The sequence below is a fragment of the Mandrillus leucophaeus genome, unplaced genomic scaffold (genome assembly GCF_000951045.1).
Source record: "Mandrillus leucophaeus isolate KB7577 unplaced genomic scaffold, Mleu.le_1.0 Scaffold6, whole genome shotgun sequence".
Classification (NCBI taxonomy): Eukaryota; Metazoa; Chordata; class Mammalia; order Primates; family Cercopithecidae; genus Mandrillus; species Mandrillus leucophaeus.
The window spans coordinates 5,417,558-5,438,441 of NW_012106474.1; the positions used below are offsets into that span (position 1 = coordinate 5,417,558).

At 46.5% G+C, this 20,884-nt stretch overlaps 1 protein-coding gene across 1 annotated transcript in view; it reads left to right on the top strand.

Moving 5' to 3' along the window:
• The window catches only part of RPS6KA2 (ribosomal protein S6 kinase, 90kDa, polypeptide 2), a 483,976-nt gene that overhangs the window by 444,048 nt on the left and 19,044 nt on the right, over window positions 1–20,884 (top strand). Inside the window, exons 15-19 of the mRNA XM_011999666.1 lie at window positions 3,279–3,409; window positions 5,131–5,256; window positions 10,945–10,956; window positions 15,469–15,539; window positions 17,632–17,777. Coding sequence (XP_011855056.1) covers window positions 3,279–3,409; window positions 5,131–5,256; window positions 10,945–10,956; window positions 15,469–15,539; window positions 17,632–17,777 — 486 coding nt within the window. The remainder of the gene's footprint in view (window positions 1–3,278; window positions 3,410–5,130; window positions 5,257–10,944; window positions 10,957–15,468; window positions 15,540–17,631; window positions 17,778–20,884) is intronic.

Here is a 20,884-nt window from a genome sequence, read left to right on the forward strand (position 1 = left end):
TTTTGAGACAGAGTCTCGCTCTGTCGCCCAGGCTGGAGTGGCGTGGCTTAGTCTCGGCTCACCGCAACCTCCACCTCCCAGGTTCAAGCAATTCTCCTGCCTCAGCCTCCTGAGTAGCTGGGATTACAGGCACCTGACATCACGCCCGACTAATTTTTGTATTTTTAGTAGAGACAGGGCTTCACCGTGTTGGTCAGGCTGGTCTTGACCTTGTGATCCGCCCACCTCAGCCTCTCAAAGTGCTGCAATTACAGGTGTGAGCCACCATGCCCAGCCCATTTTATTTTTTATTTATGTAAATGACAGAGGTACGGATGTAGTTTTGTTCATGGGTAAAGTGCATAGTGGTGAGGGCTGGGCTTTTGGTGTAACCATCACCTGAGGAGTGTTCATTGTACCCGTTAAGTAATTTCTCATCCCTCACCTTCTCCCACCCTTCCACGTCTCCATTCTCTATCCCTCCACGCTCGACGTCCACATGCAGACATTATTTAGCACCCACTTATGAGTGAGAACATGCGATGTTTGACTTTCTGGGTTTGAGTTGTTTCACTTAAAATAATGGCCTCCATTTCCATCCACGTTGCTGCAAAAGACATGGCTTCATTCTTGTTTATGACTAAATAGTATTCCATTGTGTATATGTACCACATTTTCTTTATCCAATCACCTGTTGATGGACACGTAGGTTGATTCCATGACTTTGTCATTGTGAGTAGTGCTACAGTAAGCTTGCAAGTGCGGGTGTCTTTCTGAGACAATGATTTCTTTTCCTTTGGGCAATGCCCAGCAGTGACATTGCTGCGTCGAATGGAGTTCCATTTAGTTCTTTGAGACATCTCCATACCGGTTTTTCATGGAGGTTGTCCTAATTTATATTCCCACCACCTTTCTCCACATCCTCACCCACGTCTGTTATTTTTCTTGACTTTTTAGTAATAACCATTCTGACTGATATAAAGTGATATCTCATTGTGGTTTTCATTTGTATTTCTCTGATGATTAGTGATCTTCAGCATTTTTTATACGCTGTTTGGCCACTGGCCATCTGTATGTCTTCTTTTGAAAAATGTCTATTGATGTCCTCTGGTCAATTTTTAATGGAGTTATTTATTTTGTTGTTGTTGTTGAGTTGTTTGAGTTCCTTGTAAATTCTAGATATTACTCCCCTGTCAGTTGCATACTTTGCAAATATTTTCTCCCATTCTGCAGGTTGTTTGTTCATTCTGTTGATTTCTTATGCTGGTCTTAAAAGACTTTTTCTTTTTCTTTCTTTCTTTTTTTTTTTTTTTTTTTTTGAGATGGAGTCTCTGGAGTCTCATTCTGTCACCTAGGCTGGAGTGCAGTGGCACGATCTCAGCTCACTGCAACCTCCACCTCCCGGGTTCACACAATTTTCCTGCCTCAGCCTCCCGAGTAGCTGGGATTACAGGCACACACCACCACACCTGGCTAATTTTTTAAAATATTTTTAGTAGAGACAGGGTTTCACTATGTTGGCCAGACTGATCTTGAACTCCTGACCTTGTGATCCGCCCACCTCAGCCTCCCAAAGTGCTGGGACTACAGGTGTGAGCCACCACGCCCAGCCCTGAAAAGACTTTTGAAGTATTTGCCTAGACCCATGTCCAAAAGAGTTTTCCCTAGGATTTCTTCTAGTATTTTCATTGTTTCAGGTCTTTCATCACTTAAGTCTTTAATCTCTTAGTTGATTTTTGTATATGGTGAGACATAGGGGTCCAATTTCATTCTTTTGCTTATGACAAACTAATTTTCCCAGTATCATTTATTGAAAAGAGTGTCCTTTCCCCACAAAGTTTTTGTCAACTTTGTGGCTTTATTTCTGGGTTTTCTATCCTGTTCCATTAATCTGTGTGTCTATTTTTATACCAGTACCATGTTATTTTGGTTACTATATCCTTGTGATATAATTGAAGTCAGGTAATGTGATGCTTCTAGTTCTAGCTTTGTTCCTTTTGCTTAAAAGTGCTTTGGCTATTCAGGCTCTTTGTTGGTTCCATGTTAACTTTAGTATTGTTTTTTCTAATTCTATGAAAAATGACATTGGTTTTTTGATAGAGATTGCATTGAATCTGTAGATTGCTTTGGGTGATATGTTCATTTTAATGATATTAATTTTTCTGATTTATGAGCATGTGCTGTTTTTCCATTTGTTTGTGTCCTCTACAATTTGTTATTACTGTGCACTTTTGAAAGTAATTCTGTAGGATAAATTCCTAGATGTAAAGTTGTCTTCAGAGGACATGCAAATTTTAAAGTTAGCTTTAAAAGTTACCTTGACTTTCCAAAAGATTATGCCAGTTATGCTCCCTCCTACAATTATAAGAGTGTCCACCCCCTAGCCAAACCCAGATGTGATTGATTTCTTTCATTTTTGTTAATGCATTAGGCAAAAGTGTTATCCTATTTAAATATGTGTATGCTCACTCCTTAGAGAGATTGGGCATCTTTTCATGCCTATGGTAGCTGTCAGAATTCCTTCCTTTGAGTATTTTGCTCTTTTCTCATTGATCTCTGGGAGCTTTTGGGCAATAGAGAGTTTAGCCTCTCATCTGTTATGTATGATGCAGATTTTTTTTCCCCACGAGGCATTTATCCTTTTGTTTTTCTTAATGATAAACTTGAAATGGGATCAGTCTCACGGCAGTCATGCTTTTGAACACAGATCTTACAGAGATCAGAAAAATCTTAATGGAAGGGAATTCCTCCTTTTGTACTCTGCCTTGCTGTGGACAGGAGCAACATTGCTCACATGTCCTTGAAGAGCAGAGCACGTGCACAGCACACACGCAGTTATGCAGCTGTGGGCACAGGGTGGGACCTGTGGAACCTAGAGACCAGATGCTAAGGATATAGGATTCATGTTCACTGACAATTCCATCCTGAGGTCATTGGTGCCTTCTTAATTGAGTCTGGAGTGGGGAGGGGTGGAGGACTGTGGTCAAGAATATAGAGTAAATCCAGAAGTTAGCAAACTAAAAGATGCCATCAATGATAATCCTAAAGTTTTTGTTCTGGGTATTTTTGCCATTTAAAAATCAGATCATTAGCACGACCCAAAAGAAAGTAGTTTCATCTGGTTCAGCATTTCTACATGTGTGTTTTACCTTTTCCTCCAACACAGGCATACACCACGCGCACATACACACACATGCACACATGAATTGCATACACATACCACATGCACACACACTATCGCTTCACCCCAGGGTCACCCAGCTTTCATGGCATCTGAACTCTGCCCCTGTCACCTGCAGACTCTCCTGGTGTCCCCCCGAGTGCAAATGCTCATCACCTGTTTAGAGGATTCAGCTTTGTGGCCTCAAGCCTGATCCAGGAGCCCTCACAGCAAGATCTGCACAAAGTCGCAGTTCATCCAATTGTACAGGTAACCGTGCTTGCCTGCAGTGGGTTGGGGGCAAGAAGGCACTTGGATGATGGGTGACTCTGGTGTTCCTGTGACCTCAGTCACCCGAGGGTTGGGTGCTTAGGATGGGTGGACTTTAATCACCAATTCTTCTTCCCTTGCACTTCTCATTGTTCTGAGTGTCTGCCATGATGGTCCCTCGTGGTGGTCCCCCATGGTGGTCCCCATGATGATCTCATGTGGTGCTCCTTCATGGTGGTTCCTGTGATGGTCTCACATGGTGGGGCCCCCATGGTGGTTTCCAATGGTGGTCCCTGTGACAGTCCCCATGGATACTCCCCATGGTAGCCTCCTGTGGTGGTCCCTGTGGTGGTCCCCATGGTGTTCCCTGGGGTGGTCCCCTGTGGTGGTCCCTGCGGTGATCTCCCTGGTGGTCCCTATGGTGGTCCCCGTGGTGATCTCCCTGGTAGTCCCTGTGGTGGTTCCCATGGTGGTCCCTGTGTTGTCTCTGTGGTGGTCCCTGTGGTGGTCTCTCATGGTGGTCCCTGAGGTGGTATTCATGGTGGTTCCCATGGTGGTCACTGTGGTGGTCTCTGTGGTGGTCTCCCATGGTGGTGCCCATGGTGGTCTCCCTGTGGTGGTCCCTGTGGTGGTTCCCATGGTAGTCCCTGTAGTAGCCTCTTGTGGTGGTTCCCATGGTGGTCCCCATGGTGGTTCCCATGGTAGTCCCTGTAATGGTTCCCATGGTGATCTCCCTGGTGTTCCCTGTGGTGGTTCCCATGGTGGTCCCTGTGGTGGTTCCCATGGTGGTCCCTGTAGTGGTCTCTGTGGTGGTCTCCCATGGTGTACTGAGCCCTTGCTCTTACCCTACTTGGCATTTGTCTTAAAGAGGGAAGGTAAAGCCCTGGGAAGAATGTCACTATGGTGTCTATGGCCAGAGACTGGAGCATCTTCACTGTGTGGAGTCCAGCCAGGACCCTAGGATAGCAGTTTAATTTGTGGGTATCATTTTCCCATGATGAAATGTAATCTTTGGGAGGTCTTTGGAAGGTGATATTTTTATAATGAGTTTCTCGCCTAATAAATGTAACCAGAATACAGAGAATTCTAAGGGATTAAACTTAAACAAACTTAATTCTAATTATGATTAAACTTATTTAAGAATTAAGTCCGGGTAAGTTGGATGGCATTGCATTTCCATCCTATTTCCTTCCCTGTGGCCTTTGGAGAAATACAGGTGTGGAAAGTGGACGTTGTGACAGAGCAGGCTGCCATGGGTGGCTTTCAGAGCAGGTGGGTGCGGCTGCTGTATGCAGGTCAGAGTAGGTTGTGACTTGGACACTATGGAGTCAGATTTCCAATGAGATGTTTCCATCCAGAGCCTTGCTCTGCACACAGGCATTGGAGCCACACACCCAGTAGTTGCCAGCACTTGCTTTTCACTTTCAGATTCTCCTGCTCTCAGATCTTTGCGAGAAACATACCAGCCAGTGGACACAGAATGGCCTGGTGTCTAAAAGTTAAGAGTCATAGCCCAAGGAATCAGAGAAGTTGAGATTTAGGTCGAGAACATCACAAAGTAACTCTGCAGCCTTGGGCGGGGGGACCCTTGAGCTCCCGGGCTCCAGACACTCGGGTTCACAGTTGGCACCTCTCTTCGTCCCACACTCTGTGTGCGTGTAGCTGCCTCATCCCCTCGTGTGAGGGTTCCAACAGCTCTTCTTCTCTCGGTCCCTCTGCAGCAGTTACACGGGAACAACATCCACTTCACTGATGGCTACGAGATCAAGGAGGACATCGGGGTGGGCTCCTACTCAGTGTGCAAGCGATGTGTGCATAAAGCCACTGACACCGAGTACGCTGTGAAGGTAAGGCAGGCTGCTGAGCACGCAGGGCCCTGTGTGAATGCAGTGCGTGGGAGCACGTATGGTACGTGGGAGCACGTATGGTATGTGGGAGCACGTATGGTACGTGGGAGCATGGAGCGTAGGAGCACAGCATATGTGTTCGTGTGCTCAGCTGTGCAGTGACTCCAGCAGGGATACCTGAGCCTGAGTGAACATTCTCTCTATTTGCCATTTTCCAAGCTCTGATATGATGGAGTTCAGTTTGCTTTGATATGCGGTCACCCATTAAAAGGTAGTTTTGCAAATCAGGAATATTTTCAGTCATATCCACCACGTAGGGACTGAGCACCTCTCGTAGCTTTGTATATGACATACACCAAGAGAAAAGTTTTGGGGCCCCAATCTTGAGAAAATAGAGTTGGGGAACAGGTATAGAATTTGGCAAGGAAAGGAAGGAAAGAAAAGAGGGAGAAAGGAAGAAAATACTTTAAAGAAATAAATAAGCTTGTATTATTCACAACAAACTTTGGCAGAGAGTTAATGGTTTTACTGCCAACCGTCAAGAACAGTATAGAGAAACAATTCTTTATAACCCTATTTGGCAATCTCTACATAGTAACTTTAGCTTCTGTAATTGTAGCTGTTTAAATATTTGATCTGGCAATCCAGAATACCAGTTTCTAGAGATTTTTGGTTAGTAAAATGTAGATTAAAGGTAAAGCTTCCTGCTAAAATCAGAATCAAATTGATGTTAAAAAAAAAAAAAAAAGACACATTGTACATCCTCTCTAAAAGACAGCAAGAGACACTTGAAACTCCGCCCCTTTCCAGTGGAGCTGAACCCCAGGCTGTCGCAGAGCGAGGTCCCAGCCTGTGCTGCCATCGTGACTGGGACCTGCCCTGCTTACCCAGACACGTCTGCAGCACACGGTGCTACACTTGCCCTTCAAAGAACATCTGCCCAGCCAGCAAGTAGTGTAAAAAGAGTAATTTTCATCAACTGTGATTCTTCTATATGCTGAAAAGATTGTTCAGAATAATGACAATGTTGAAACGACCCAATCCCATCCTCATTTGCCCAGAGCTCTGCTGAAATTTTGTGAAAACAGGTATTTCAAAAGGGTGGATCCTCAAGCATGGCCTGGGATCCTCAAGCATATTCACTGGGAATGCCGACCGTGTTTCTTGCACTGGGAAAACGCTTTGCTGTCACAAACGACGCCAGCCGAAAAAATATCTCAGCTCCCTTGATTTTGTTTGGGTCAAGAATTTATGGATTATTGACAAATTTATCTTGAATTTCTCAAACAAAAAAGAAAGTTTAAATATGGAGAAATAATCAATTTGTGATTTGCTCCGATAGCATCTCTGTGTTTAGTCTGCCCAGAGTCTTGAACACATCCAGGACAGGTGAAAGGAAGGAAATAGATCATGATTTACAGTTCCTGGGACTGTAATTGGGTGGAGACTGCAGTGAGCATTACTGTCATGGTAGAATGTCCGCCTGTGGTGTGAAGAGCAGGAGAAAAACAGGTTTTGTTATGAAGTGGTTGCCTCTGCAGCCTGGGGCATGTAAGCTTCATGCGTTTCTAGGATTTGGATTGCTGAGACTGGTTTGTCCTGCCTCTCTATCTCATTAGGAGTGTTGTTTAAAGAAGAACTTAGATGGGCACCTACCATTTGCATGTCCAGGTCTTGTTCCAGTGTCCTAATGTTCCAGTGGTGAAGACTAGACCTCTATTCTGCCTTAGACAAGAGAATTTTACTTGTATTTTGAAACATATTTCACATATGCTTTGTAAGCCTACATGGGCTCCTTGGAATTTTTTTCTGTCTGGGTCATTGCTCACAGAATTTCTTTAGATTGTTTATCGGGTAACAGCAATCCCAGAAACAATCACTGCTTCCCAGTGAGCTCAAAGAAACAAGCCTGTGGGTTGGTCAGCCCAGCAGCCACGGTACCCTTCTAGAAACAGCCTGCTACTGTGAGGCAGATCAGCCCCCGTTTTGTGCCTCTGCAAGTAAATCCCCCAGTGACGAGGCGATGGTGTGTTTTCTCCTAATATTCCCATATCCAGCTCTTATATAGATGCTGTCTGAATTCAGCTTTGTTACACAGCTTGTAATTCAGTCCCTCAGTCCTCAAAGATCTTGTTGAGGTCAAACTCTGTGGAATTTCAGCAACAGCTCTCGAGAAGCCAGACACTGTGACTCTGGCCGATGGTAGAAGAAAGAGCCTGGTCTTCCTGTTTCTCTTTCACAAACCTTGAAGTTCCCTGGACAAATTTGGCCAGCGGACATGGCAGGGATTTCCCTTGTCCCTTCTGAGACTACAGTGGGTCATAATGTGTGGTCTGGAAGATGCATGAATTAACCAAGCACGGGAAGGTGCAGCCCCATGAAGGGCCCCGAACTTTTCAGAGAGATGTGGCTCATGGTCCAGAAGGCTCCTATGACCAGAGCCATTTCAGAAGCACGTTGCAGCTGGCCAAGGGAGCGGTGACAATAAGTTCATTTATCTGTAGGTAGACATGGTTGTTTAGATTTCCTCCCACGATGAACAAGTTGGCATTTCTGTGCAACGAGCTTGTTATTTAGAATGGACCTACTTGTTACCAAAACTGCTTTGACCAGTGCAGAGCACTGTGCGGTTTTATTTTCAGCATTTCCAGGTGGAATGTAGTTGAAATACTTTCGGCCTTTGTCTGTATCCACTGACTGGTTCATGAGAAGCATCATTCCCACCTATTGATGGATGGACTAAGAAACAGCAAGTTCAGTGACTTCTAACATGACCCAGAACTAAGCATGTGGCAGCTGGTTGTCTGATATGTGAGTTGGATCTCAGTTCAGCAGATGTCCAGCCGAGATTGTCACTAGAATCCAGCTTTACCACTCCCAGTTGCCACTTGAGCCATATACAAGCCCACCTACCCCTGGCTCATGGATAAAAACGGGGTCTGCTTCAAAAGCAGTCCTGTCAGAGCCAGACAGGGGATCCTCCCATTCAGTGGCATGGATGACCCAGAAATGTCCCTACCGAGTAATGACAGAAAGAGGAATGCAGCAATCTTTACTAAACAATGAGGAGATTGACCAGAATTGATGGATTCTGCCCAGGGCAGTCATATTCATTTGGGGTGACTGTGGCCCCCAGGGGACACCGGCAATGTCTGGGGACTTTCTGGTTTTTACAGCTGGGGCAGGGGCTCCTGGCATTGGTGAATACGGGTCAGGGAAGCTGGTTATCATCCTGCAGTGCACAGGACAGCCCCTACAACCTGCTGCCCCAACGAAAGGTTGAGAAACCCAGCCTCAGCATCCTTGTGGGTAAGGGCAAGTGTCATGTAGATAAAGGCCAGGAGGCTGATATTTTGGAGATGGGGATGGAGTTTTTCTTCTTCCTTGAGTTTCTGATGAGTCCTTTAGCAACAGGATGATGATTGCCCAACAGCTCAGTGTTCCCCACGTGCTGCAGGGCAGCCCCCACCCCACTGTGACTGGGCCACGACTTAAAGTGCAGGCCCTTCTAAGAGGAGAGTGGGGCCATCTCTTCACCTCTGTGAAGGTCAGGTACGGAGGTTCAGAGTGAATATGGAATCATAGTAGTGCTCACATTCTTAGAATATCATTATATTTTGCTTTAAGTTACTTCTGCATTTTTGCAGGTTTCTGATTTTGCTGCCAGAGTTACCCTGAAACATGTAAACTACATTTAAGGTTCTACTTAAACCAGTTTACCCGAGTAATCAAACAACAAGATTGTTCGATTTGCATTTATTTTCAGCTGCATTTTTCACTTGAGTCCCTGCTGTATGCTGGGTACTGTGCTAAAGGTGGTGGGAAGTGATAGCTCGAATTAGTCCTAATTTTAGTACCGATTCGAGCTGTCACAACCTCCAACACAGTACCCAGCTTACAGCAGGGGCTCAATTAACATGGGCTGAATGACAACCTGGATTCCCAGGCTTGTTCCCTCCCTCTCGACTTTGGCAAACAACAATAGAATGTCCAAGATCCTTCACTGGGGCAGTCTGGCCTCGGGCGGGAGGACACTGACCCTCTTCCTTCTCACACGCACAGCATCGTTTCAGGCTGGACTTGATGCAGCGCATTCTGCCAGTGCCCCCAGCCAGTGCTCTGATGGTTGAATGAGAAAAGCGATTATGTTCCCTCAGCGCTTCCTCTTCCTTTTATCAGACACATTGTAGATGAACAGATGTGCCCTACTTTCTAATAACTACGAACCATTTTATTGGGACAAAATAGCTAAGTAATCTGATGTAAAACTAAAGTACGCCTTTGTTTTTATAACCAATCCAGGGAGACTAGTGGTGGGCGATGCAGTTGTCCGGGGCTTCAAAATACCATGACAGATGGTTGCATAGCTGTCCACGCATTAGGGCACCCTGCATTTAAAGTAAGATTCAAATAGAAGTAACTATTAAGTGTTGGAGGTAATCGTGATCCAGGAGGATTAAAAGGGAGGGGAGAGGTGTATTTGAAAGGAAAAATAATATTCCTATTCCATCAAAGATGCTGTGTTCACTTTATAAGAATTGAGAGAGGAAATTATTTGTTTTTATTTTATTCTTAGGTCTTTGTTGCTTAACGGAATTAGGTACATATTCTAGATAGTGCTGATTTGTATAAATGGAAAGATTCCTGGCATTATATTGGTGGGGGAATATGTAGGAATATGTAAATATATACAGTTGGCCCTTGAACAACACGAGGTTGAATTTTGAGGATCCACATATGCAGATTTCTTTCAGTAAATATATTGGAAAATTTTTTGGAGATTTGTTACAATTTGAAGAAACTCACAGACAAACCACATAGCCTAGAAATATTTAAAACATTAAGAAAATGGTATGTCAGGATGCATAAAATATACATAGATACTAGTCTATTTTTATCATTTTCTACTATAAAATATACACAGATGTATTATAAAAACTTAAAATTTATCAAAATTTGTGTGCTCCAGCATAGACCATACATGGTGCCATTTGCAGTTGAGATCAATGTAAACAAACGTAGATTCAGCATTAAATCATAGCTGCATCAAATTAACGGTGGTGACTACGGCACTGCTGTAAGAATTTCACAGCGGCCTTCCATTGCTGCTGTAGTGAGCTCAGGTGTTGGAAGCATCCGCTTTAAACGTCCTGTGACACTCATCATCTCCGTGTGAGCAGTCTGTGTATCCAGGGAATTGGGAATAGCCATAAAAAATGGTATCTTGTGGTTCTCACGTATTTTTCACCCTGTTTAGTGCAGTACCATAAACCTTGAGTAACACCATAGAACCCCTAAGAAGTGCCATGCCACTAGGGACGCTGTGTGTGCTCCCAAGAAGAAGAGAAAAGTCATGACATGACCAAAAAAAATAAATAGATAAGTTGAATTGTATGATACGTACCCCAGGTTGAGGTCTGTAGCTGTGAGTCCCCCCGCTTTTCAGACAGACGATCCATCTTGTGAACAGACGGCATAAACTCACTATATCCATAAATACAGAACCATACACTGAACATATTTTCCTTACGATTTGCTTAGTAACATTTTCTTTCCTCTAGATCATATTATTACAGAATTTGTATTAAGAATACAGTATATAATACATATAACGTACAAAATATGTGATAATGGACTGTTTATGTTATCAGTAAAGCTTTAAGTCAACAGTAGGCTATTAGTAGTTAGGTTTTGGAGAAGTCAAAAGTTATATGTGGATTTTCAACTTCTTGAGGGGGTCGGTACCTCTAACCCCCATGTTCAGGGGTCAACCATCTACACATATCAGAGCTAATTCACTACAGAAATGTTAGCTTGTGTCACTAGTATCTCCCCGTCTCATAGCTTAATACAGGTACCTTGAGAGAGCTCTTGGCCATCTCTACTAATGACTCAAGTTCTTATTTATTATAGATGTCATAATAGGCATAAAACTACATCACTCGAGTGTCGGTTTTGCCACCTTGACCCTCTTTTGCAAAACACCAACGTCAGTACATATATGAAGAGGAAACTGCCTGAGAACTGAAGTTTCTGAGACCAGGAGCTGCAGGCGTTAGATAGAATGGTGACGAGAGTTACCAGGATGACGAGAGTAAATACTTCATACTCAGTATATGCCAAGCACTGCTATAAGTGCTCTGTATGTGTGAAGTCACTTAATCCTCACAGCACCCCACAGTGTAATTATTTTCATTATCCCCATAAGGGAACAGAAACTCAGAATGGTTCAACACATATACGAGAAGTCACAGCCGGTCAGTGGGAGAGCAGGTTCCCTTCCAAGCAGTCAGACCCCGAGTGCACACTCTTGACCCCGTCCAGCAGACACACTCCTCATAAGGCGGGGAGCCCCAGTGTTCCGTTTCAGCCAGATGCTCTATGCCTCTCAGAGTACCCAAACCGCGAAGGAATGAGGCAGCGTTCAGAGCAGATGGGGCTGGGCAGTAAGGCTGGGCTTCAGAATAGCTGGGAAGTCAAGTCAGGAGACCTGCAAGAAAAATCCATTGTTTGATAAATAGCCAAGGTCCCTAGGCTGTAAGGGGAAGGTGTGCCAGGTACAAGCGGAGCTCTATGTAAAATCGCACCTGAGTCTCCTGGTCTCACGAGTCTGGGTGTACCCCGGTGGAAGGTCCTGCTGCCACCAAGTGGGCCACGGTTCAGCTGTGTAAGCGCTGAGCGGCAGCCGGGCCGCTTCCTCCAGCTTCATCTCCGAGGGCACAGCGCACCTAGTTCCTCCAGCACTCAGCTGCGAGGCCCCTAGCCAGGGCCCCGGCACCCGGCAGCGGCTCCAGCTTCCTTCCGCACAGCGTTCAGGATGGTCTGCGTTCATGTAGACCTTTGTTTTCAGTCTGTGCTCCGAGGTCACTGGCAGCACTAGCCCCGACTCCTGTGGATCACAGCCCGCTCGTCCTCAGGGCAGCGCCTGGGCTTGTTGCAGAAGCTACATCTTGAAAGAGCCCATGGCCTAAAGCTGGGCGCTGCAGTGAGCTGCACGGGGCTGGAGAAGGAGAGGACTCCAGGGAGCTTGCGTTCAAGCTGACTCCAGAGGATCCAGTGCCAGGTCCTGCAAAGAATTCTAAGCCATTGAGAAAGCAGCGGATGGCTCCACCATGGGGCTTCCCAGTATCACATGGGGCATTAGCTGCACCCCTCCTGGGGAAGAGAGGTGGCTGTGCTGCTGTGTCAAACCACTGTGGCCAAACCTGGAAAGAGAGAGGTCAAGGCCAGTTCTGTCTTTAGGGATCAAAATGCATTTTTTATAGAAATCATGTGAAAATTTGAAGCAAAGAGAAACAGCAGTTGAGAGGTGAGCTATGTGGAGGAGCAACATTAACCATCTCGAGAACTACAGACAGAGGCTGTAGATGCTTTCACAGCCACAGCAGAAACACAAAGGAGCGTTCACAGGCACAGAGGCTGGGACTAGGAGCAGTTAAATAAAATAGAAAAGAGGAAAGAAAGCAACATTTAGATGGACAAGGAGGCAGACTGGGTAGCTTTGGTAACAGTTTGCATGACTGAGGAAAACGGTGGCGTAAATTTCTCTTCCACCAGAAGAGACTCAAAGAAGACGGAAGAATGATGGTACCGCCTGCCAGAACAGCAGCTCTGTCCAGCCTGTGTCTCTGCACAGGCATTCTCTAATCAAAGAAGCTCCTCAGTGGAATTGGTTGGGCAGTTGTATTTCCTCGAAACACACATTGGGAAGCTGCCTTTGTGGACGATTTAACCCTTTGCCCGTTTTCCCCAGGAATACTCACCAGCGGCACTTGCAGCGGCAGCGTTTGCCCCGAGATAACTTTGCCGCGAAATATCTCGCTTTTATTATTATTTTTGCACCGCTCTCTAGTATACTGACTTTGGAAACAAAGGACATCATTCTATTGATAGCATTCTGTTTTTAGTATAGTGGCATTTCCATTTACAGAATATAGTCGTCATCGATCGTTGATAATGTCAAATCCTAGAAAACGTAGCATTCCTACAGGGGATGTTAACTTCGTTCTCAAACAGTTGTTGGCCAAAGATTCATTTGATGAATCCAATTTTTCCAAAATAGACAATTCTGATGGGTCACATGATTCTGATATTAGTTCTGTTTAGAAATAACTCCAGTAACAGTTTTTAAATTTTATTTTCACATTGAAAATCAGTCATATTTGCTTCGGCCTCAATGAATGTGTTTATGTAAAATTAAATGAGTGCTGGCAGTGAACTGCATGTTTTTTTTTTCCCCCCCAAAAGAGAAAGGCTTAATGTGATTGGCTCATGGTTTTGTTTCTCGTATGCTCAGCCCCTCCCAGCAGGCATGCGGCGGAAGACGGTCATCAGCAATAAGATGTAGCGTGTGTCTCCTGCCCCACTGCCATGTCCCCGAGCCCATCTCACAGGCTCCCACCCACCAGCCAAAACTTGGTTCTCAACTCTCCCACCACAAACCTCTGCCCGGTCTTTCAACATGGGCTAGTTTCCTATTGTTGACGCAACACATTACCCATCTAGTGGCTTAAAACAACCTGAGCTTATTGTCTTCCAGCTCTGGAGGTCAGAGTTCCACAATCGGTCTCACTGGGCTAGAGTCCAGTGTCCGCAAGGCTGGTTCCTTCCGTGGGCTCTGGGGGCTGAGAGTGGATACACAGCAGATGGTGGCCAGGCCGGGTGCCCAACAGAAGTCTGACCCGCAGCTGCAGCCAGCCCCTTCATCTACAATACACAGCTCGGGAGGCCAGTGACTGTGTCAGGCTTGCAGGAAGCCAGATTCTTATCTCTAGTGACAGCCCAGGAAGCTAAACTATAACTTCTGTGACAGTCAGCCCTACACGGCCAGGACTTGATGAATGACTGACAGCTTCCTACGTTCTGTTCCTGCTTCCAACTCAGGACCAACCAGAGAACACAAAAACGCACCCGAAGCCCACAGGATGCCCCAATTTTAGTTCCCCACCTCCGTCTTTTGCAGCCAGCAGCCCCCTTCACCCGCATCATCTTCCCTACGGCACGTTCCCCCTGCTTGGGTTATTGACTGCCTGTGTGCATGGCCCCGTGAGAACATCCACTCCAGGGCAACAAAGGCTTTGCTTTTGCTGTAGTTCCAGCACCTCAAGAAAGTCGGGCACATGGCAGGAGCTCACTCAATTTTAGCAGACAATGAAGAGGCTCCTCATCTTCATTTAGCATAAATATTTGGTAATGAAAGGCTAAGTGTTGATTAAAAGAAAAAAATATGGCCAGGCACGGTGGCTCACGCCTGTAATCCCAGCACATTGAAAGGCCAAGGTGGTTGGATCACACGAGATCAGGAGTTCAAGACCCATGACTTGAGCTTTCCAGCTATTCTGAAGCCCCGCCTTACTGCCCAGCCACATCTGCTCTGAACGCTGCCTCATTCCTTCACGGTTTGGGTACTCTGAGATGCATAGAGCCTCTGGCTGACACGGAACACTGGGGCTCCCTGCCTTGTGATGAGTGGGTCTGCTGGACAGGGGTCGAGAGTGTGCACTCGGGGTCTGACTGCTTGGACGGGAACCTGCTCTCCCATTGACCAGCTGGCCAACCTGGTGAAGCCCCGTCTCTACTAAAAATGTAAAAATTAGCCGGGCATGGTGGCGCATGCCTATAATCCAGCTACTTGGGAGGCTAAGGCAGGAGAATCATCTGAACTGGGAGGCAGAGGTTGCAGTGAGCCAAGATTGTGCCACTGCACTCCAGCCTGGGTGACAGAGTGAGACTCCATCTCAAAAAATCAACTAAGTAATTAAAGATAAAGAAAAGAAAAATATGAGTCAGAAGCCTTACTTCATATTTGAATTTTTAAAATGGAGGTTTATAATATAATTGTTCAACAGAGCACTTTGTGCCTTTGCAATGCATTTCATTCTGCAGCAATCCCCTTGTTCAGGAAGCTGGTTCCTTTTTTCATTCATTGAGACTTTTTAATTGGACGCTTTTACTGCCACAGATGCAGGGCAAGGTGAGAACATAGACCTGCTCCAGGGAGCTCACAGCTTAGCCATTTAGGAATTGGGTCAATGACAGAACCAGAAACTACACCAAAAAGTGGAGTGCAACTCTGGAATCTGAAATGAAATGAGCTTTACAGTTGGTTTGGCTCTTTCTCTTGGCCTATTGTTTCTTCAAACACATGGTACCGATACACATGCCTGTTCACTGGCGGTTCCACTTGTAAATTTCCCTTCGATTGTCTGAAAGCCCATGCAGGAGAAGGAGAGAAGACCGTGCAAGCTCAGTGGGGCCGGGTTTTCCCAGAAAGAAGCACATGCGTAAAGACGCAGCTACTGCCCATTTTCGGTAGCAAATTTTTGTTGTTATGTTATTAAAAGTACCTTAGTTTGCTTTAGCAACAGAATCTGATAAGAAATAAAGTGAGATCCTTAGAACTGTACAAAAATATGTATCACCCAGCTCTTAACTACAGTGATGCAGCTCTGTGTCACCCAGTTCTTAACTGTAGTGATGCGGTGTGACCACGCAGGCCTGAAGCACGGGCCAGCCTTCCTGAGGAGGCTCCAGTCTGTACTCACGTGAGACCGTTGAAAAGAGCGTGGTGTTTCTGTGCCCATCTTCACACTGTGTGTGTAATTTGTCAACCAAAAAAGAAACGGAATGAAGACAGATGCCTGGCATGAGTAGAGCTGAGTTTTAGAAGGAGAACTGATGAGCTTGGACATTTTCATTTTTTTCCACCAGGATAAAACAGGAGTTGTTTCTCTCTGTCATTAGTTTAAATTAATTTTACAGGAGAAGGTGTCTGTTAAATTTTACAAATGATTACATGCTCTCCTACCTTTTTTCAAATATGATACTGATCCTTTCGGCAAGTCAAAGGAAATGGCCTGCCTAGCGCGAGCGTTCTGCAAGCCTGTGAGCTCACGCCACCACCCGCGTAGTTACTGCCTCGAAGTCATCGGGTCAGGTTGCTCAGTGTCCCGGGAGACGGCGTCTCCACTGATGGAAAGAGACGAGAAAGACAGGGAAGGTAGAGAAGCGCAAAGACCAGAGGAAGAGGGAAAGGTATTATTAAGAGCAGCGAAGTCTCCTGTCGCTGCCTTTGGCCAGCAGGAGGACAGGTGTTATCAAGAGCAGTAAAGTCTCCTGTTGTCGCCTTCGGCCAGCAGGAATGGCGGTGTTTGGCACCTGGCCGCATGTGTCGCTGCTAAGGAAGATCGTGGTGGTGTGCCATCGTGTTGAACCCAGAATTGCTTTGTGGGTATTCAGACACCTTGACTTAGCATCTCTAAGGAAGGTGGAAATATTTAGCCTGCTCGGTGACAACACCATGGAAAGCTTTTTACTGGCTGTGGTGGGTGGCCAGCCCCTGGGGAATGTCCTTTTCTGCAGGTTGTAGGAGGCCTTTCTAACCAGCTGTTCCCAGATGAGGAAAAGAAAGCTGAGGGAGCTTGTCCCCCACCCCACCACGCCACTCCTACTCCGTGGCACGTCAGTATTATTTGAGCATTAGCCTAGGGGGGAGGCCTTGTTCATCACCACGCTTGCTGAGAAGGCCTCCTTGTTTTGTTGCATAATAAAGATTATAAAACAATATTATTCATAGAATGAGGAACACCATCCACCAGCGGTTGCTCTAATAAGAGCAAGCCCAACACGGTCAACCCCAAGAAACCGACCCCACAGAGAAGAAGTGCGCTGGTAGGCAGTTGGGCCCCCTCCCTGGTGCTCCTAAACAGTGCGCCCAAACCCCGGCTGCCCCGCAGCGATGGACTATAGCCACACCTCACTGCCCACTCCTGGGTTAGCACTCTCCAGCCTTACCTTTCTCAAATAGCTCAACCTCCCTGCAAAAATAAAAACAAAAGCAAAAAAAAAAAAAAAAATTGGAAAAAGAGTGACAGGGGAAAGCACCAGCACTTCCTGACAGCATCCGGGACGGAAACGCTGGGTCGGAACTGCCTTGCCACTTCATGTCAGAGGCTTGTCTGCTCTGCGCAGGCTTGATTTGGAAGAATTCTCCCAGGTCAGGGGAAGGCAGGAGCCCAGGAGGGCAGTGTGAGAACCTGTTCCCGCCATGACTGCCTTCCAGGACATTCCTGTAATCCCAGCTACTTGGGAGGCTGAGGCAGGAGACCCCAGTCTGTGGGACTTCCCTTCGAGGACGGGGAGCGCCATTTCCCATGCAAACCCACCCTCCTCGCTGCCCTGTGCTGCAGAGGCTGGGAGGCCAGGAGGCAAGGAAGCCAGGAGGCTGACTGTTAGGGACTGCTTCCAAGCCTCTGGCCTCTGGGCAGTTCTGCTAGTGCGAGACAGACACCACAGGACAAGGGTGAGAAGAGAAGTGTTGGGCTGAGGCCTTTCTGCCCACAGCCCCTGTCAGGGTGCACCTCCCCACCCCTGCAGCCCCTTCCGGTCCTGCGACTCACCCTCCCCACCCCTGCAGCCCCTTCCGGTCCTGCGACTCACCCTCCCCACCCCTGCAGCCCCTTCCGGTCCTGTGACTGTCCCTGTGCAGCTCTTTGGCACTGGGAGCCAGGACCACCCCCAAGGCATTACATTGTGCCTTGCTGGCCGGGCCACTGACCCTCCAGCCACTCTACTATTTTGCAAACGATCCTTTAATTAAGCCCTCTGGGTTGACCCAGTTGGTGTGATATCTGATTTTTTTTTTTTTTCCTCTGGGGGCTTTGACCGAAACACGCTCCACTGCTGACATTAGTCTTGAACATCACACTGCTTCGTGGCACTGACTGGTAGTGAGGATTCAGAGACAGGACCGAAAGCGGCATTTCAGGGCTGTAAATGTGGCAGGTCACAGCTGCTTGGTCCCTTGCCTGGGGGCATCAGGGTAATTCTATTTTATCTCTGTAATAGGAATAACTCGCTTGTACCAAGTGTTTTCTATGTACCAGGGAGAGTATGAAGGGATCGATTCATATTAATTTGTTGAATCTTAACAGTGAAGCAGAGGAGTGCCTCGTGTTTTCTGGTTTTTACAGATGAAGAAAGCTAGGTGTAGAGAGGCCCAGGGAGCTCCTGCAACTCCGCACGGAGTGGACAGGGAGGCCAGGTGTCAGCTGGGGTCAGACTGGCTCAGCGGCTGGTCTGCCAACCGTGTGGCACATGGCCTCCCCGGGAGCAATGCCTTCCTCCACCCTTCCAGCCCTCCACGGGAGCTAAGCCTGCAGACACCCACGTTCAGGTACCAGCAAGTGACATGGCCATGGGCCGAGCCACCCACACGCACAGCAGCGTTTTCGTCTCAGACAGCAAACCTGACTTCCCCTCGGGAGCAAACCAGGTGTCTGCTGAAAGACCGCTGGCTCTGCCCTGCAGAGAGAAACAAGAGCACTCATGGGCCCCTTGGAGTCTCCTCCAGATAAGCTCCTGCCCCCACAGGACCTGGGCCTGGGAGCTGCTTTCATTTTCCTCCATTTCCCAAATGCCACCTCAGAGAACAACTGGTGTGTGGTGTTTGGTTGTTGACAGAGGTGCTCTGGGGGTTCCGCCAAGCAATTAAATGATTTTGAAAGGCGTAACTAATATGTTTAAAATGTAATAACAGTCAACATGCATGCTCAAATGTATATCAGATTCCAGTAAATGACCAGGACAGTGGCTCCGATGGGTTGAAATCCAGTGCGCCTCACATGGGCACATACATGCTAGCCGTTATTACAATTTAAAATAATTTTTAAAATAAGCAAGAGTTTAAGGTAATCTGTCTTTGAAAACTGTTTACAAATACTTATCACTGTAAGTCAGAATTTTTCTGAAGACTCACAACAAAAGAACACATAGAAATAAAATAGATACCAGGGTTGATAGGGCGGCCATCTGTAGTCCCACATTCTTTAAAATAGTCACATTGTCCTCAATTTCAGCTTACAAAATACATTTTGGAATTTTTTATTTAATTATTTGAATAGACAATATATTCTTGTGGTTCAAAATTTTAAAAATTCATGCAGATACGGCAAGGTCTCCCCCTACCCATGGCCCCCCAGACACCCCGTTCCCCTCCTCACAGGAACGCAAGGCAATTAAATGTTTCCTGCTTCCTTCCGGGGTTATTTTATGCACCCACAAGGAAATGGATGCGTCTATTTGCATTCTTTTCTCCGTTTTTAAAACAAGGGATGGCGTAGGATGCACCTGCTCCACGTCGGCCTTCTTCACTCCATGTGTCTTGAAGATGGTCCCTGGCGGTGGAGGAAAAGCTTCCGCTTTCTTGTTTACTCCGCGTCCTGTTCCATTGTGAGAGCGATAAAACAGATTCATGCTTTATTGTGAAATCATATTTGCGGGAAAAAAATCTTCTACTGAATTTTTTTTATAAATGTATACATGTGTTTTAACCGTCTCCAATTGCAAAGACAGGATCCCGGCCCGGAGAGACGGGATGCCCACAGGCAGCCAGGAGCAGAGGAGTTCGGGTACCAGACAGCCGGCTTCCCCTATAGGGAGTGCAGGACCAGCCTCCCAGGACCTGGTTAGGCTGCGGCACATGAGGGAATGTCCCCCACCCCTCCTTGAATGATTGTTTTAAAAGTCTCTACTTGAGAATGATGCATTTATGTTGGTGATAGAAACAGTCCTAGTGTACTAGCTAAAACTTCGGTAGAATTAAATGCAGCAGAAGGAGAGAAATTTTGTGTCCGGAAAGGGACTGTAACTCTTCTGCCTGTTTAACAACGCAAGCTGTTAGGACTCACACATCAAGGGCCACTGATGCAGTCAGAGCGGAGTGGTGGTCATGGCAGAGCATCCTTTAAAACTATAATGGGGTGAGAACTGGCAGTATGGTGATTTTTTATAATGGTGACAGGGAGTGGAGGAAGGGTGACTAGGGGACAGATTACGAGCAGTGAGTCAAATGCTACCCAAGCGTTTAGTTCTCTAGAGTAAAGAAATAGCCAGGTGTAGTGGCTCATGCCTGTAATGTCAGCACTTAGGGAGGCTGAGGCAGGAGGATCACTTGAAGCCCGGAGTTTGAGACCAGCCTGGGCAACACAGCAAGGCCCCATCTCTACGAAGAATTTAAAAATGAGCTGAGTGTGGCGGCACTCACCTCTGTAGTCCTAGTTACTCTGGAGGCTGAGGCAGGAGGATCGCTTGAGTCCGGGGGTTTGATGTTGCACTGAGCTATGCTTGCACCACTGTACTCCAACCTAGGCAACAGAGTGAGACCCTGTCTCTAAAAAAAAAAAACTAAAGACATAGAGTTTTATGCAAAGCTCTCTGCCTACAGACTTTGACATGGTAGAAGTTAAAAGCAAATCGCCCTCATATTCTAGTAGTAAAATTACTGCACATTCTCCAAATAGAGACTATTTTAAAATTAGGTTGAACTAATGTGAGAATAGTACAAATCATGGTTTGGAAGGTGTTTCCATTTGCTTCTCTTCTATTCTGAGTGTTGTTTGCAACATACATGTTGCTTATTTCCCGTGAGTGGGGTGCCTTCCTCCCACTGGTCCTGTCCCCACAGCAGGGCAGCAAGAGCGGGACTTAGGCACCTCCAGAGGGATTAGCCACCAGGGGCCAACAGTGACTGCCTGTTTCCAAGGTAGGCTTAATCATGACACCCTGTCCTCGGAAACCATATGTCTCCATGGGGTTGAAACAACTTTATCTGTTATCCTAAGACGTCGGC